This window comes from Nicotiana tabacum, chromosome 18, assembly GCF_000715075.1.
Source record: "Nicotiana tabacum cultivar K326 chromosome 18, ASM71507v2, whole genome shotgun sequence".
Taxonomy (NCBI): Eukaryota; Viridiplantae; Streptophyta; class Magnoliopsida; order Solanales; family Solanaceae; genus Nicotiana; species Nicotiana tabacum.
Window position 1 is genome coordinate 1013298 of NC_134097.1, and position 19319 is coordinate 1032616.

At 37.7% G+C, this 19319-nt stretch overlaps 1 protein-coding gene across 3 annotated transcripts; it reads left to right on the forward strand.

The window, feature by feature from the left end:
- Positions 1–387: 387 nt before the first annotated feature.
- LOC107788126 (uncharacterized) lies at positions 388–17149 on the forward strand. 3 transcript variants are annotated; one of them, XM_016609783.2, is made up of 16 exons: positions 419–765; positions 1998–2048; positions 9925–10004; positions 10227–10344; positions 10462–10640; positions 11753–11835; positions 11916–12100; positions 12712–12773; positions 12932–13040; positions 13148–13264; positions 13611–13730; positions 13904–14024; positions 14109–14265; positions 15038–15110; positions 15837–15964; positions 16629–17149. In XM_016609783.2, the coding sequence occupies exons 1-16, from the start codon at positions 531–533 to the stop codon at positions 16749–16751; spliced, it is 1941 nt and encodes a 646-aa protein (XP_016465269.1). In that variant the 5' UTR covers positions 419–530; the 3' UTR covers positions 16752–17149. The 3 variants fall into 3 exon arrangements, with proteins under 3 accessions (XP_016465270.1, XP_016465269.1, XP_016465271.1); XM_016609784.2 differs by lacking the exon at positions 1998–2048 and having other exon boundaries at positions 388–765; XM_016609785.2 differs by lacking the exons at positions 419–765; positions 1998–2048 and adding an exon at positions 8721–9023.
- Positions 17150–19319: the final 2170 nt, after the last annotated feature.

Sequence of the window (19319 nt, forward strand, 5' to 3'; positions counted from 1 at the left end):
TTGAGATAATTCAAATTTAGCCTAAAAAAATTAAGACATCTGAATCTAAATTCATATTTAAATATTAAGATGTATATTAAAATTAAAATACTTAAATATTTAGATGTGTATTAATATCTGAATGCTAAATAATTAAGACTGTTTGTTTTTTCAGCATCTATAAAATTTATCTTTATTTAAAAATTAATAAATAAAAAATTCAAATAAAATACTAATTTTAGGTTATTTTAAAAAAAAAATACTTTATCAATAGAATATTAAATTAATTAGTATTTTATTAATAGAATACAATTTTGTATTCTCAAACAAGAATACACAAAATACAAAATGATTAACCAAAAAAAGACACAACTAAATTATAGAAAAAAGATTGAGATTAATCAGATTTAGATACACTCATCTTCTTCTTCTTCTTCTTCTTGTCATCATCCTTTTAAAAAAACCCAGTAATTTTTCCAGATCTTGACACTCTGGCAGTATTATCTCGAGTACAACAAAATTAACAAAAAATAGGAAAAAAGGAGACAAAAATGGATTATTACAAAGAAAATAGGGAGAAAAAGTTAGAATCAAGAAAATCCATGACCGATACCCCAACAACACCACTACTTGACAACTCCTATCAAAACCACAACCGCCATTTCTATTTTAACCGATTTAATTCATTTCCCAATTCCGCCGTTGAAATGACCACAACTGCCCCTCCTAAGCATCTTCGTTCAGTGTTCCTTGGTGTTGATGTTGGTACTGGCAGTGCTCGTGCAGGTTAGGTTCTTTGTTTATATTATTATTTATAATTCATAATTGTTGAAGTATTTAATTGCGATTTTTTTTTTTTTTAAGATTGGTTATGGTGAAAAATTCATGTTTTTTTTTTTGTGTGTAGACCTGACTGTTGACTTATTGCCATTGAACTCATAGCTTATGTTAGTTACTGGTTTGCAATATATGGTCTAAGCAAAAGTTACTGGTTTGTTGGAACCCGTGATTAATGATTTATCTCCTTCTCTGGTTGGTTTTTTATTTTTTATTTTTGGAGTTCTTGAAGTATGTAAGTTTGGTGCATGTTGTTATGATTTAATTGTGATTGTTTTTTGGGTTTTGAGATTGTTTATGGTGAAAAAATCATGGCTTTTTTGTGTTGACAATAAGTTTTGCTTTATTCATCAATTTGTGCGCATTTCTTAATGAAAAACAGCAACTATGCCTTAGTCGTAAACAAGTTGTGGTCGGGTATATGAATACTCACTGGCCATGAGAATTCATCATGAATTGGTTATTGGCCTACTGTAATCCTCCTCCTTTATTTGGGCTTGGGTGAGGAAGCTCACATAGGCGGAGGCATTTGTTAATGAAAAAATGCACACAAATCTGGTGATGCATTTGTTGGTGTGACTTAATTTAGGTTGTTTTTTGGGGGTTTTGAGAATTTTTAGGTTGAAAAAAAATCATGTTTTTGTGTGTGTTGACCTCGACTTAATGGCTGTTTTTTAGCTTTAGTTTTCGTTATTGGTGGAGTGAAATTGATTTTGATTGGTGTTGCGAGGTTTTTGAAATTGGCTGTGGTGAAATATTCATTGAGTTTGTGAATAAGTGCTTAATATTTGTCAATTTGTGTGCATTTGTTTATGCAAGTTGATGCTTGATGTTAGTGATGGCAGTGTTTGGTAAGAGGATTAAAAAAAGAATACAATAATATCACATATGGGATTTGAACCTACAACCTAAAGTAATCTTGAACCCCCTTTACCTTTACCACTACACTAGAAGTTTCTCTTATATTAAGGGGTTTCAAAAGCTTAGAAATAAAATAAAAAATTATTTTTATCCTATTTGTATAGTATAACTATTCAATGGAAGGGGATTGATTCAATTGAACCCCTTCCCAATAGGTAGCTCCGCCCCTGAGTATAAGCAATTTTGATTGGTGTTATAGGTTTTAGAATTAGTTGTGAATCTTTTTTGTGTTCAACTTAACTTAGCTTTGAGTTCATCAGTTTGTGGTGCAGCTCTTGGAATGATATGCGAGGCAATTGGATTATGTTTCTGTAAGTTGAATGAGAATAGTGATTCTATTTCCAGTTTTCATCTGGGTCTCGCACTTAGCTGTTCAATGGAAAGACGATTGCTTTGGGCTTTTGTTCTGTTTTCGTAGGATTGTTTCATCCAACACATGCTGTGATTTGAAGTCTCTAGTTTTTGGCACTGTGTCGTTACTCATTAGTGAATATAGAGTTTGTCAATTTGGTGGGAATCACGCCATCTTTATGCTTGAGCTAGCATCAAATTATGCTTTGCATGCATTATTGGTTTGAAAAGTTTCAGTTGAAAAAATGATACCTCTTGATAAAATATTGCACAAGTTGGAGAGAATTTGCAGAAAGGAAGTCAAAATTCTTTGCTAGGAAAAGTTCTACGGCTAACTTTATCGAATTGGTATCATGTACTAGTTGACATTGCATTGACCAGACACTATTTCATGATAGGTTACTAATGAAAATATGATACTCTTGACAGACGTGTCACAGGTCATGCCACGCTGAAAAACTTTAATAAAGTGTATGTATATCTAGAACTTCAGTTAGCGAATTTAGTATTTCAGGAATTTGAGCTTCAATCTTGCAGTAACCTGAAGTTGCTTGATATTTGTATTTCTAAATACAAATATGTTTCTTAATCTACAATAATTATAAAAAAATATAGAAATAATCTTAAGCTTGCTTAAACTAATCTTTTTCCTGAGCTATTCCAGTTTTTTTCTTTAACAAAGAGTGGGAGGTGGTATCATCCTTACAAGTACAATCTATTTGTAGACCTTTAGTTGCAGTCAGCCTAACTCTTTAATGGAAATAAATGTTCATCAGAAGCAAAAAGTGCAGAAACCCTTTGACAAGTATTAACCAATGAAGAAAAGATATGAAGAGAAAGCTCTTCTTATGATGGCTTTAGAATGCACAAAGAGACTCCAGTGTTGTTAAGTTATATTCTTGTAATCCATATTCTGTTATGCTTTTTGTCAACTTCTCTTTTTCACTTCCGTTTTTGATGAAGTAATTGGTTTCATTGATGGCATCAAGAAGATGCAGAATAGTTACAAAAGTAATGAAAATTGCTAGCTCCGATACAAAAAGGCAAAAAATCAGCTTAGCACTAGGGAGCTAACAAAGTTCAGATAACTATCAGGAGAATCTACAGGGGCTAGATAAGCCCAACTAAATAAATGCACTAGGCAAAAAGCTTTGAGAGACTTGACAGCAGTTGATATCCCATCAAAACACCTTCTATTCCTTTCATTCCAGATAGTCCAAGAAATGGCTGCAGGTATCATCTTCCATATTTTCCTGATGGAGCTATCAACCTTCCAAAGGCTCCAGCTCTCGAAAGCTTCCCTGAAGTTTTGTGGCATGACCCATCTGAGTCCAAAAAGAGATAAAAACATATTCCAAAGACCTGCTGCGACTATGCAATGTAGAAAGAGGTGACTGTGTGACTCTGCATTCCTCGGGCACATAAAGCATCTATTAGCCATAGAGAAGTTCCTTCTGGCCAAGTTATCCTGTGTTAGGCAAGCTCCATGAAGTGCAGTCCAATTGAAGCAGATAACTTTAGGTGATAGTTTGACTTTCCAAATTAGTTTCCATGGCCACTGGTCAGTGATTGCATTATGAGTTCCGGCTAACTTGTAGGCTGCTTTCACTGAGTATCTTCCTGCGTGTGTAGTTCCCCATATGAGTTGGTCTGGAGCTAATTGGTTGCTTGAGAAGCCATTTAGAGTGGCAGTAGTCTGAGCAACTCCTCAAATTCCCAATCTTGTAGGTTCCTTATGTAAGTTATGTTCCAAGTGTTGTCTTCCCTGTACTGGCATATTGTTGTGTCAGGCTCTCTGGCTATCTGGTACAGTGCAGGATAGGCATTCATTAAAGCTGTGCTGCCTAGCCACTTATCCTTCCAGAACTTGATATGATGTCCATTCCCAACTACAAAGTGCATATTCTGTGAGAACTCCTCCCAAAGTTTACAGATATGCTTCCAAACTCCAACTCCATGTGGTGCTCTTGATTGTTTAGTGCATCAGTGGTTCTGTACACCATGTTTGGCATTGACAACTTCCTCCCACAGGCAGTTATTCTCCTGAGTGTACCTCCATAGCCACTTCATTAATAAGCAATTATTTTGTAAAGCTAAATCCTTAATACCCAGTCCACCTTGGTGCTTTGGTAATAAAACTTTAGACCACTTGACCAGGTGAAATTTGTGATCACCGCTATTCCCTTCCCATAGAAAATTTCTTCTTATTTTATCAAGTTGTTTAAAAACCTTACTACTCATTGGAAATAATGACATATAGTAGGTGGGGATGCTGTCTAGGACGCTATTGATCAAAGTCAGTCTGCCAACCATAGATAAATACTGCAACTGCCAGGAAGCAAGCTTCTTCTCAAACTTTTCAATGACCCCACTCCATACAGCTTCTGATTTGAATTTAGCTCCTAAAGGGAGCCCCAGGTAGGTAGTTGGGAAGGTGCCAATGTTGCAGCCCAATATTTCTGCCAATTCTTCTAGGTTTTGTACCTCATTTACAGGGTAAATCACACTTTTGAGCATGTTTATGTGTAAACCTGAAACAGCTTCAAAAAGAAGAAGAGTTAGATTTAAATAGAGCACCTGATTTCTGTGTGCCCCACAGAAAATCAGGGTGTCATCAACGTATAGCAAGTGTGAGATGTTGACTGTGCAAGTCTTACCCACATTAAAGCTATTCAGCCACTGCATATGCTTTGCTTTGTCCAACATTCTGCTCAGTCCTTCCATTGCAAGTATGAATAGAAACGGAGAGAGAGGGTCACCCTGCCTCAAGCCTCTTTGAGGGGAAAAGAAACCTGCCGGACTCCCATTAATCAGAACTGAATATTTGATAGTGGACATGTTGAATTTAATCCATTTGATCCATCTTTCCCCAAATCCCATATGCCTGAGGATAAAAGTGAGATATGACCAATTCACTTGATCAAAAGCTTTTTCAATGTCCAACTTGCATAGGATACCTGCACCCCCTTGCTTCAATTGCCAATCAAGAACCTCATTTGCTATCAGTGAGGCATCTGTAATCTCTCCCCTTAATGAATGCATTCTGCTGGTTTGACACCAGATTCCCCATCACTCTTTTCAATCTTTCTGCAAAAACCTTGGCTATGATCTTATACACACTATCGATGAGACTAATTGGCCTGTAGTCCCTTAATTCCATAGCCCCTTTTTTCTTTGGGATTAATGCAATGAAAGAAGCATTATATGACCTGACCATCCAACAATGCTGATGGTAGTGACTCATGGCTGCGAGGATGTCATGTTTGATGAATTCCCAAGAGTGCTGGTAAAAGGCCATAGTAAACCCATCTGGTCCTGGTGCTTTGTCTGGTGTACTTGATTGTATAGCTATTAGTACCTCCTCTTCCTCAAAAGGTGCTTCCAGACCATTCTTCTCTTCTGTTGTAAGGGTTGCTATGTCTTCAAAGTTTATAGAGGGTCTCCAATTCTCCTTTTTCTTCGTATAATTTTCCATAAAAATCCAGTATCTCCGCTTTTATAAGCTCCCTGTCCTCTATAATTTCATTGCCAACTAAGAGTCTGTCTATGCAGTTTTTCCTTCTTTGTGAGTTTGCAATCTTTTGGAAATATTTAGTGTTTCTGTCACCTTCCTTAAGCCATTGACACCTTGATTTCTGCCTCCACGATATCTCTTCTGCTTTGGCTAGCTGTTGAAGCTCCACTCTCAGGCTCATCATTTGATTGGACTCGATTAAAGTCTGTTGTCTACCTTCTGTCATTTGTTCGAGTGCCATTAGGTCATCAAGAGCCCTGGTTTTCCTGGTTTCTACCTTCCCAAATTCTTCTTTGTTCCATCTGGTGATATCCTTCTTCAAGCTTTTTAACTTTTGAAAAATTATGAAGTCTGCTCTACCAGAGAAACTGTAGCTCTGCCACCAGTTTTCAGTTTGTCAACGAAACCTTCAGATTGCAACCATATGTTCTCAAACTTGAAATAAGAACGGGTTGCATCCCAGTCCCCACTCTCCAATAAAATTGGCCTGTGATCTGAGATCACCTTGGGTAGAGCAATTTGCCTCACATCTTTAAATGAATCATTCCATTCGGGGCAAATAAGAAACCTATCAATTCTAGAAGCTTGTAAGTAATTGTCACCTTTCGACCAGGTGTAATGAGCTCCTTGAAGGGGTAAATCCATGACATCAAGGTCCTGTATCATTTCGGAGAATGATCTCATAGCTCTAGATCTTCTGGTATAATTCAATCTCTCGCTTACAAACCTACTAACATTGAAGTCACCCCTCCTATGACCCAGAGGCCTTCCCATAATCCCCTCACACCTGCAATTTTATTCCACACCACCTCCCTCTCTGGATTAGAGTGAGGTCCATAAATACCTGTGAAGCACCGCCTAAACTCCTCTTGGATGCTTTCAAGCATACATGAGATGGAGTAGTAACCCTAATGAGCGTCTATTCTGTTCCATTGCCTTTTGTCCCAAATCATTACAATCCCACCCCTAGTTCCACTTGCGTTTAATTCAACCTAATCAGCCCACCTGTTACCCCATAATTGTTGAGTTAATTTGTTGGACCAGTCTTCAATCTTTGTTTCCTGCAGACATAGAATATCCACCCTCCATTTTTGAATGAGAGATTTAATAGTGCTCTTTTTCTCCAGATTGAGAGATTTAAGATATCCACCCTCCATTTCAGAAGGGACATCCAAGATTGGGAATTGAATGATATGTTGGGTTTGCTCAATAAATTATCAGGTGCTAATGTCAATTCCCAGGTGCAGGATAGGTTGGAATGTGGTGAATCAAAAGAGAGAACCTATACTGTCAAAAGAGGATATGACAATCTATGCTCCAACAAGAAATTGATCGACAAATGGCCATGAAAGCTTATATGGAAAACCCAACTGCCTACAAAAGTAGCTGGCTTTATGTGGACAACATTGTATGAAGCTTGTCTTACTCAAGACAATCTTAGCAGAAGAAGTATACCGACTGTGAATAGATGTTATATGTGCCAGATGGAATCAGAGAGTGTGAGGCATCTTTTTTTGCACTGTTCAATAGCAACTGATATTTGGAATATGTTTTTATCAGTTTTTGGACTTGCATGGGTTATGCCAAATAGTATCAAGGAAGCTTATGAGAGTTGGTGTTCTTGGAGAGTTGGGAAATCCATCAAAAAGACTTGGTCAATGGTATCTGGTGCTATTTTTTGGGGTATTTGGAATGAAAGGAACCGTAGATGTTTTGATGGGATTTCAACTCCCAACCACACTCTTAAAGCCACGTGTTTAATTAACTTATTTAGTTGGTTCAATCAGGCCCCTGTAACTAGTGTTGAACTATTTCTTGATTTTGTCTGCTCCTTAGTTGTCACGTAAGTTTTCTGCATATGAGCAGACAATACCTTTATGTTGTAATTTTTGCTATGGATCTTCTTGATGCCTTTTAATGAAATTCCCTTACTTCATCAAAAAATAAAATAAAATAGTGCTCTTTTTCTCCTCCCCATTCAGCCCCTTCACATTCCAACTCAGGATTTTAAGCTTAATCCAGAGAAGGATTTGTAGTGCCTACCCCTTGACCCACTGTTATGTTGCCCTTTTCGGTCATAGTTGATCCCACAAAGTAACCTCTTTCTTTCCCCTTCTCCTTTAGTTTTCTTCCCTTTCCCTGACTTTTGTTGTGACTCCTGCTGTTGAATTTGAGCTTGTCTCCTTTGCTCCATTCGCAATATTAAACCTAAGAGATCATGCTCGAACCCGGTCGCATTAATTCCGAAAGCCTTGCATGCCTTAACCATGGTTATTTTAGTCCACTTCGAGGTCTCGATAATGGATGGTTTATCAATTTGCTGACTGGCCCCCCCTTCGTACCATGTCAATGGCAGAGCTTCGTAGACTGCTTGGTAGGAGAAGTCTGTGTCAGAACTGCTTACCGGATTGGTTTATGGATTCTTGGATGTGGAGTGGCTTCGTCATCTGCATCTGAGTGACTGGTGTCTGAGTTTTGCTCTTGCAGGGGAGCTATGGAGGGCTCATGTGTCTTAATTTCTTCAGAGTCAAGAGAAGGAACCTCCAAGGCGTTAAACTTATTCACATAAGGGTTGGGCTTGTGGCCAACAACCCTCCAGATGGTCTTTTCTTTTAATAGCTTTGATTCCTTCACTTGGGCTTTTCTTTTTGGGCCCTTTTTATAATAACTTTGTTCAGCTTCCAAGCCCAATTTTTTAATATTAATATTGGACCCACTCCCTTTATTATCCACTGGTATTATTAAACCCTTACCCTTTGTATTAACAAGTACATCCTTTTTCAAATTAAGGCTGCTAGGGTTTCCTCCCACGTGCGTGACTGCTGCTCTTGGTGCAAGGCTCGAGGTACCAGCTACTCTATGTGACCCTTTTGCTCCGCCAATTGAAGCAGCTCCGACCGGCCTGACTTTAGCAAAGTGGTCTTCTAATAATGAAATTTCGAAGCCCCAGTCTTCCTTGATCAACTCCAGGTTTTTTGGAAGTTCATTCTTGCTATTATTCACACAAATACGAGCCCAGAACCGATGCACTTTATGCTTGGTATCCTCATCAATTCCGACGTAACCGCCACACTTGTCGCCGATGAATTTGAATGTATTTGAAGTCCATGCGTGGAGTGGGATTCCGAAGGCTCTCAGCCATCTATGCTCTGATGTTTTCCTTGTCATCACTGTTCCGGCCACCGGAGGCCACCATTCCAGGGACAATCTCCTTCCATTCCAAAACCAATCACCAGCTATGACTCTGTTTGCCTCTAGCCTGGATGGAAACTCGAACATAAACTGATTATGGCTGATCGGTGTGATTCTGAGCCCAGCTGTGACCTGCCATCTGCTAGCGAACCATTTTTGAATCACCGCCGAGTTTGGGCTAAAGTTGAAGGGGTCGTTGAATTGGCCTATGAGTCACTTCGACAAGAAGGTCTCATTATCAATTTCCTCCGCCATTGGACCCTGCTTTTCCCCTATTGCAACATTGATTTCTGATTTCCATCGAGAAATCTTAGCAACTTCCATATAGGACCTGGATTTGTCGGCAAGATAAAATCTTGGATCCACATATTCCCCTAAATAGCCTTGTATCTTCCTTGCTATGTCTCCCCATCCTTTATTGTAACTGCTTTCTGGAATAATAATTGCAGCCTTGTATTCCCCTAAGATAGATTCGACTCTGACAAACCTCCCATAGCTGTTGAAATTTTGTATTACTCTGAAAGTATAAGCTTGTATCTTCCTTCCCCATCTCATGCACTTGTTACCAGTCTGTAGCGAAGCTTGAATCAGAGCTTCACATACCCATCGAAGGTTGCTCTCGTTAATCTTAATCTTGCTTGTGAATCTCCTGCTACATAACAAGCCATCTATCAACTTCCTCATTAATACTAACTAATTGAAAAGTTTTCTCGCTTGAAATAAAAGTGAGTCCCCGATCCATAGCTAGGCAAAGATAGGTGCTTCATCGGAAAAGGCTATGCCGGAGCTTTGGGGGGGAAAGAGGAGAGGAGGAGAAACTTGGCACATTTCCCAATAGAGAGCATTTCAAAGATTTGCCTTTTTGTGATGATTAACTTTTCACTTCCGTTAAATTAAAGATGCAAGCATTTGTAACTTATTAGAGGCTTTAGTTGCCAAACAGCTGCTCCTATGTGCATGAACATTGAATTGCAATGTTACTTATTTTCTCTCGAACATACAAGCCTTTTCATATTTCAGCAACAAAATTGTGTTGGCTTTTTGGTCTATGTATAATGCCTAGCTTGTGTTGCTATATTCAATGCTGATTGGTTATATGTAATTTATGTTAAGATTACAATTTAATGCAGGTCTCTTTAATGAGGAGGGGAAGCTTCTAGGTTCTGCCAGTAGCCCAATACAGATATGGAAAGACGGTGACTGTGTTGAGGTCTGTTGTCAGTAAAGATAACTATTTTAAGAGTAGACATTCCTTGTTCTTGCTTTTCTTCTTTGTCTATATGGTTGATTTCCCTCAATGGTTTTTGGTCAACCTTTGGTGGTTGTGTCACATTACAATATATTACTTGATCGAAATATGTTTTTAGACGATAGAAATGAGAAAACTGTTCTTTATGTTTCTGATTTCATTTATGTGGTTCTTCAAATCCAGCAATCCTCGACTGATATTTGGCTAGCAATCTGCACTGCTGTAAAAACAGCATGTTCCCTCGGAAATGTTTCCAAGGAAGAAGTTAAGGGACTGGGGTTTGCTGCTACTTGTTCTCTTGGTATGCAGTCACTAACTGCTGATTTTCATCTTCGTGAATCTGTCCAGTGTGTTGATTGAGGTATACGTGCAGAATTATGGTGGTACATAACATGGATGGATTGATTCCTCTATGCAGTTGCTGTTGATTCTGAGGGTGAACCTGTCACGGTTTCATGGAGTGGTGATACTAGAAGGAACATCATAGTGTGGATGGACCATAGGGCTGTAAAACAAGCTGAGAGGATCAACGCCTCTAACTCACCTGTATTGCAGTATTGTGGTGGAGGCGTATCCCCCGAGATGGAGCCACCAAAGGTACATATACTAGTAGGAGGCCTGCTGTTTTATATCTAGCATCTTTTTCGTGAATGAAATTCTTGATTCTGTAAAGTAACAGGTATTGCTTAGTTTAGCTCCAATAAAAAGGAGTGTCTTGTCCATATTCATCAAGTTGTCTGAGCATTCTCAAAATCTTTTCTCTTATTTCTCACAGCCTTTGTAGTGAGTAATTCTCGTCATCTAAGAGTTGTCAAAAGATAAAAAACTTTACTTCAAACTAAGAGGGGCGACATGGATGATAAGTAAAAGAAAAGGGCACCATGGTTTCGTATATTTTTGGCTTTGTAACTGTAAATAAATAGCTCCACTAGTTGTGCTATAGAGTTAGATCTCACTATATTAGAGCCATTTTGGAACTCATCCCATTTGACTGTTCAATTTGTATTGAATTAGAACTTTTTACTGATAATTTAATGCCAGAAAATACCAATATAAGATGAAGCCAGTGAAACATGTCCAAATAGTGTACATTACATCGGAAGAGTAGTTAAACTCTTACATTATTGATGATTGGGTGAGTTGTAGAAGTTTTCACTTTGGATTACCCCTCTTATCTTGGTAATTTCCAAGCATTAGGATATAAGGGTAGCACTAGTTCATTGTGAAGCTTTTAGGCCCCGAGCCTATACCTTTGCTGAACCTATTGAAGAAAAAAGGTGCATGATTATGAGAGTAAGAAGCAATAGAATAAAGTTCTGATCCTTGTCAAAGAGACTGATTTAAGAGCTGTAGGTTGTCAACAATTTTCTTTTTAGTGTAGAGCTCTGGATATGCACTTGTTTCTTTGTGGTCCTGAATGATACTTTTGGAATCCTGTGGAAAGAGTGATGTTACTGGGGATGATGACATGCGTACCTTCTTTACCTAGTAGTGAATGAGTATCAGAGATAACACCTGTACTTTCCTTCTGAATCAGATACTGGCGAATGAGCATGTGTTGTTTATACGACTTGCTCTTGACATGTTTACACTTCCTTGCTTTTTACTGTAGGAAGTGAAAAAGGAAAAGTTGAAGTTTCTAATTACTTCCTTGATCATCATATCTTGGTATGCTTCATCTACTACTTGTTGATACATTCTTTTTACAGCTCTTGTGGGTGAAGGAAAATCTCCAAGAATCCTGGTCGATGACATTTAGGTGGATGGATCTAAGTGATTGGTTAACATACAAGTAAGGAGTAGCTCATGAACCATAGCTTTTGATGTTTTAAACCGGAAAAGGTGATTCCATCTATTCTGTTAACTTATTAGAGCAACAGGAGATGACACGAGGAGTCTATGCACCACCGTCTGCAAATGGACATATCTAGGCCATGCACATATGCAGCAGATAAATGAGAAAGATTCCCGTGATATGGAAGCTTGTGGATGGGATGATGAATTCTGGGAGGAGATTGGTTTAGGTGATCTTGTTGATGGACATCATGCTAAGATAGGTATATTTGAAGCTTCATCTAAATTACCGAAATGTATGACTTGGAAAAAATTCATGGAACTAACTCTGTTGCAATTTTTTTAATCTCTATTTATAATCTTATCTGAAGTCATGCTACAATGTGCGGCTTTTGAAAGTCTTTGAAAATTGCGCAATGAGTTGCTGGAACAGATACAGTTCACCTCTCATAGATTAGGGATTAGTTGAGGATTAGTAAAGTGTGTGGTTGGTCTTCTCTCGCAAAAAAAGAAAAGAAAGGAAAAATCACAAATATCTGCATCAGTTTATGTTAAGTTGCCATCAGCATTTTACTGATACGCCTTCTGGCAGACAGCGGTAGTTTCTGCATAGCATCCTTTTCCTTCATTTATTAATTCTTTCTTTTCTTTTTTTATTGTTCTCTTTCTTTTTTTTGGTTTTTTTTTACTGTTTCTAGTTTATTTATGGATTGATATTTACAAACTTGCCACTTCAAAATTATCTTTTGAATTGTTTAGGCAAATTGTCTCAAAGGGTCAATTTTTTATTTATGTTGCTTGTATGGTGGAAGATCTTTTGATCTTAAGAGCTGCTTAGTTATTCTTATCATGATTTTCAACTAAAAATGTGCAGGCCGAAGTGTAGCATTCCCTGGTCATGCATTGGGTTCGGGTTTAACACTGGATGCTGCAAAGGTGAAGAATTCATAAGAATCACATTGCATGTTGATTATTAGCAAAAGTGAAGAAAAAGACACAATCATTCCTAATGATGTGGATTTTGACGGTGATAAGTGCCCTTACTTTCCTCATATTTTTTAGTTAATTTTACTAAGGTGCTGCTTATGTTTCAGGAATTGGGTTTGATGGCTGGGACACCAGTAGGTACTGCACTGATAGATGCTCATGCTGGTGGTGTCGGTGTAATGGAAAGTGTGCCTGCATCAGATTCTGAATCTATAGGTTGTTATTATTGAGTAATCTTCTGGACTGTTGAATGATTAAAATATCTTCACATATATTGTCGACTAGATTTACTTATCGATGGAGTATTACTGTATTTTTGAAAGTCGATGAGGATGCTATAAGTAGGCGTATGGTGCTCGTATGTGGTACTTCCACATGCCACATGGCTGTATCCAGGACAAAGTTATTCATACCTGGAGTTTGGGGACCTTTCTGGTCAGGTACACCTCCACTTTGCAATGTACCTCTGTTCCTTCAAACCATTTTGTTCAAATGATGGAAATGATAACTATCAAAATTTATGCTTACCTTCTTCAAAAAAAAAAAAGAAAAAGAAAAGAAGGGAAGATAGTTATCAAGATTTAGGGGTTGCATGCATATGCATAGTCGAAATGATATTATTAATGCTGACAAGCTGTATAAGAATTACTTATGATTATATATTAGGTTCTGCATTTAGTTGAAGCATTATTCTAGGAGGGTTTCCCATATTTTATCAGCGTATGCTATTGCTTTTGTTACAAAGCAAATGATGTTTTGTCATTTTGGTCTTTGCAATATTTTCAGCAATGGTGCCTGAGTACTGGCTCACTGAAGGAGGACAGAGTGCCACTGGTGCATTGCTAGACTATGTAATTGAAAATCACATTGCATCTCCACATCTTGCAAATCGTGCTGCATCTCGAAGTAAGATGACCTTGATGTGTCATTTATGAAAATATATCTGGTGCTCATTGTCAAAGTACTGTTCTTAGTTACACTTGACTCCTTTGCAATTTGCTTTTTGCTATTTCCTTTTTTTTTTTTTTTTTTTTTTTGTGGTCGTCTTCTCCTTACAGTTAACGTCTATTCTCTGCTAGGAATCTCAATATTTGACTTGTTGAATGAGATATTGGAATCAATGAAGCAAGATGAGGGGTCACAATTAATATCTGCATTGACCAAGGATATGCATATTCTTCCAGATTTTCATGGTAACAGGTATATTGATGAAGAATTATTAATAAGTTTTTCACCTCGATTCCCTAACTATCTGCTCTAAAATAACGCAAAATTTCTATTAAGGTCCCCAGTTGCAGACCCGAAATCAAAAGGGATGATTTCTGGTTTAACGCTTGACACTAGTGAAAAGCAGCTGGCACTTCTCTACCTTGCGACAGTACAGGGCATTGCATATGGAACCCGCCATATAGTAGAGCACTGCAATGCTAATGGACACAAGGCAAGGACTCATATCTTGATACTACTGTGTATCTTTTACTTATGGAATTGCTATTGCTCTCTTTTCCGGAAACTTTTACATTATGTACTCTGATAGCTTATGGAGATTCTGATATAAAAAAGCAGTTGCCACCACTAAATATCCAGATTCATGCCGTGTGATAATTTTAATGTATAAAAGAAGCAGCTATGAAGGAAGTCTTTTAAAAATGTTATCACATGGTTATCAGTCTGTAGTGATGTCAATATGCCAAGTTGATACCTAGCAATTATAACTAACTTGGTCTAATGTCACTGCCTTCGTTTGGAAGCTTAAACATTTGCTCGGGTGGGAGATGAGATTTCTTCCTGACTATTGATAGTCAATTACATGCTTGACTAATTGATGGAAAATGTCAGTGCCCGACGCTTATGTTGAACTTCCATCTAAAAATACTTAAAGGTTGATATTTATTTTGTCTCTCTTTGGATATTATATGTCTTCCAATACAGATCAAAGACAATATCTCTCTCTTTTTTCTTTTTGGTTCTGTTTGCATTTTCTCCAAGTTGATTAATTCAATTGGTTCCCCCCCCCCCCCCCTTTTTTTTTTTAGTAATGGATTGTTTGTCTTTCAGAATTTGGTATTGATCACTTTGATCTTCTATGTTGTTGCATTTCTTATGCTGAGAGCTTTCAGCATGAAGTGTACATGCCTTCCATTTTGATACCTGGACCAATATTTACTGCATTGCTTGAAGTGATCTTCCTTATATTGTTTCTTCATGTCCAGATTGACACCCTACTTGCCTGTGGTGGACTTGCAAAGAATCGCCTATTCGTTCAAGAACATGCAGATATTATTGGTCTCTCTCTCTCTCTCTCTCTCTCTCTCTCTCTCTCTCTCTCTCTCACACATGCTGCTTATCGATGAGTTATGTAATATACATGAAGTGGATGAATATGTGAACATGCTTGTGGATGCATTTATTCTGTGCATGATTACATTGCAAGAGAGTATTAAATATGTCATTCCCAATCAGTTAGTCAGTTTAGTTGAAACAAATTTAAATCGAACACCAAAAGTTACAGTACACGGTGGTCTGGGAGCTGCTAACTGGCAATTAGGTTTAGAAGAGCATCTTGCATATCTGAGCTTTTCGGTATCTGTTGTAGTTCTTAGAAGTGGATCACGGTCCAGCTATACTTGTAAAATGCACTGTCCTTCCATCCTTGTTGACGCCAGCAAAAATAAAAAAAGCTTGCTTAATATCCTCGTACCTCAATGTTGACGCCAGCAAAAAATTCGAAGCTTGCATCATATCCTCGCTTGTGGACCTCCTCTAGAACAATAAGAAATGAAATAGAAGGAAATAACCTGAAACACCAAGTTATGAAGTGCTAGATTTCTATGGATGGTAGTGAATCCTAAACTTTCCCTTGAGCTTCCCAATTGCTGAAAAGGGTGTGCTATTGCTTTCAATTTGTTATCTTTCAGTATCTGCATGAAGCCTTCAACCTCGGTAGAGAATAATCTTAAATTTCTGTGTGTTTTGGATATTGAATTCCAAGCTGTTTTATATCTTGTGCAGGTTATCCTATCATTCTTCCTCGCGAAAATGAATCTGTGCTATTGGGGGCTTCTATTCTTGGTGCTGTTGCTTCAAAGAAATATCCTACTGTTCGTGAGGCCATGAAAGCAATGAACGCAGCTGGTCAGGTGTGTGACTGTTGTATATATTATCTACTTGTTTCACACGAAGAGGAACCTTTAGCCACAGAAGTCCGGGCACATAGCTGTTGCTGCCTTCCTTTTTTTTTTTTTTTTTTTTTTAAAATGTTTATTTATTTATTGTCCATTCTCTCTTTCTCTTGCAATTTGCTCATGCTTTTGCATTTTTAACTTTTAGAATTCATTGGCTCTGACTTTATACTCTCCTTGGCTGGTTAAAATTCTCTCTCTTTGGAACTGTACATGTGCATTTTGATGCAGAAAATCTTCAGTCTTCAATTTTAATATAGGGTTCGATAGAAAATGAAATTTCTTTTGTTTGGAACTTGTTGGGGGTAGATTAAATGTTCCACCGAGTCCTTTACTGCACCATCCAAAGGAAGACAGCTTTCTTGGCGTTTTGGCGAAGATCAAGATAATCAAATGGAAGAACTAGTCTTCTCTTCTCTCTGCCACCACTCTTTCTGGCACCATACACCTAGGCCAAACCAGATTATAGTAATTTTATCTTCTGTTTTAGGACTAGACTTTGTGCGTACCAATTCGAAAGAAATTTGGAAAAAAGTCTTAAACCCTTCCCGATATTCTCCATCTTCCCTTAAGTTTTCAATATGCCTTGTTGTTCTTATGGGTTTCATGTGGTTGATGGCAGGTTGTGTATCCATCTAAAGACCCAAAAGTGAAGAAGTACCACGCTGCCAAATATAGCATCTTCCGCGACCTTTATGAGCAGCAACAGAAGCATCGTTCACTTATGGCCGAGGCGTTGGCATGAAGCCTTTCCTTCATCACATTGTTGTCACGCGTTTGGTACCCAAAAGTGAAGTACCCCCTTCCTCCTGCATTTCTTTGACCATTGTGTGGTGTATAAAAGGCATTTGGAAATGTATCACTAATTCAGCAATTATCAAGTGTACAGCTGATCTTTTTTTTTTTGACCTGTGCATGTCATATGATTTTATTTTTCTTTGGGGATCTTTTAGTTTTAGTGCCAAATTGCGACATTCCAAAAAAAGGGCTGCCCACGCAGTATTAATGGTTGCTTTCACTATTCGAATTCGTGACCTATAGCACACGGAGACAACTTTATCGTTGCTCCAAGACTCCTCTAATTGCAACATTCCATTGAGATAATAGTTTGATAAAATGTCATTTTTATAACATTTTCGATGATCTTTCGTGTCCTAATTTCCAAACAAAGTGAAGTTTTGATAATTGTTTGGTAGATACTAACAATTCAATAATAAAAAAAAGTAGACTAACAAGTAAATACTTTAACATGACTCCTTTTAATGTAATACCAGTAATAAACTAAATTTTTAAACAAACCAAGAAACCCCTTCGAAACAACTGCAACACTCGAAGCTGATTGGCTCCAAAGAAAAACACCCTTGCATTCATGTACATTTTTTGGTGTTTCCTCTAACTGGAAAAGGTCTTCCAATAGCTTCCCAAAAGCTAAAGAATTGAGTGAAAGCAGAGATGCAATTAAAGGCATAGGACTCTGCATTTGGAATGGAGGAAACATCTTGCACCACAGAAGACATAAGAGGGTCATGTATAACAACAATTCTTTTCACTTTGTTGGAGAATTCATGTAGGAGATTCGAAAACGGTTCATGTAGCTGTTTAGAGGCTTCAAAAGATGGTTGAAGATGTGTTGGAAATTTTGAGGTGGAATTTTGAACAGGAGGAGGTGACTCAAAATCTGGAGTTGGGAGTTCATGAAACTGAATTTTCTGCATATCTTGAAGTTTCCGGACCCCGCGCATAGCCGGAGCTTAGTGCACCGGGCTGCCTTTTTTAGGAGGTGACTCAAAATGTGGAGTTGGGAATTCATGAAACTGAATTTGTTGCATATCTTGAGATAGGCTATATGCACTGGGAGTTTAGTTTGCATAAGAAGAAAAATAAAGCTAAGACGAGATTGAACGGAAGTGTGGTGCATAAGTGCAAACATTTTAGATATTTAAGCTCGGTATTCTTGAAGAATGATATGATTGAGGAAGTAATTAAACATAGGCAAAAAAGAATGATTGAAATGGAGTAGTGTTCTAAAGAACGGTTGTAGGTCCAATAATGTCATAAGGGAGTAAATAATAGTCTTGAAAGTCCAATATATTCACAAGATGAATCTCGTGAAAATGCAAATGTTAACACGAATATGCAGTCATAGAAGATAGGATAAGATAAAAAATAATCACATCGGAGAATGTCTAATGTGAAATTATAGAAGATATGATGATAAGATTAAATAAGAGATTCATATGTATGTTGCCATTTTCCGTGGCGACCAAAACAGTCGCCGCAAAAAGTAATGTTGTATGTCGCCATCTTCTGTGGCGACCTAAAGTCGCCACTAAAAGTAGCATTGGTATGTCGCGACCAAAAGTTGTAAGTCGCCACGAAAGGTAGTGCTAGACTTGTGTAAAACAAAGCCAGTGATGATACATAATTTTTAAGCCAAATTGATGCCAGCACTTTTATTTACAAATGAATAGGCAATTAACTATATATGTTAGACTGATATATCTTCCATTCTTATTTTTTTCTTCTTTTTATTGGAAAAATATTTTGTGATACTTTTCCTTTCTTAACTTTCAACCTTCATCTTTTAATGTGATGGGATAGAATAGAAAACAAGGTTGCTTCAATACACAACTTGAGCAGGAGCAGTTGGTGAATGCTTTGAAACTTACTTGGAAATGAAACAAGCACACATTGAAAATGTAAATTTGTTTACTCGAAAAACGGATAGAGTTGAATTTATTCGTAGTTCTAAGGATATGTAATATAGCTCAATACAAATAGTAAGGATAAAAGAAAATATCAAATATGGACCGCAAAGAGTGTAAAATAAATAAAGTTATAAAGAAAGCGATATTTAGGACTAAGCAAAGATGAATTAGTTTATGAGGCTTAAAAGAGTAACTCTTGAATATAAGAGGATATGGTGCTTGAATTATAATGTGAGCTCCAAAAAAACTGCCTTTCCAGAAATGATAATCCTCCCCTTTATAGTAGAGGGATCTTACTTTAAATATAATTAAAAATACTCAGTGAGAGATCCATGATAAATCAGCTTTTCCACAATTCCTGCCAAGATTCTCTCCTCTAGTGGGATTGCAACGGCTTTTGTCTGTGAGTTCGATCTGACTCGAGCTCTCGATCTCGGCTTAAGCCCGATTCTAACTCGAGCTCTCGATCTTTGGCTTAAGCTCGATTCTGACTCGGACCCTTGAATTGATTCGGGGTCAATGTTGGTCGGTCTCTGGATCATAAGCTTGATAGCTTTACTTTGCATCATAGTTCGATTTGGATTCGAGCTTGATAATGATATCGA

Excerpts from the sequence above, each read along its gene's own strand:
- LOC107788126 (XM_016609783.2), top strand. The coding sequence starts at position 531 with ATGGATTATTACAAAGAAAATAGGGAGAAAAAGTTAGAATCAAGAAAA. Across the intron at positions 766-1,997 it reads TACTGGCAGTGCTCGTGCAG|TTTGTGGTGCAGCTCTTGGA; the intron begins GTTAGGTTCTTT and ends TGAGTTCATCAG. Across the intron at positions 13,265-13,610 it reads TTGGGGACCTTTCTGGTCAG|CAATGGTGCCTGAGTACTGG; the intron begins GTACACCTCCAC and ends CAATATTTTCAG.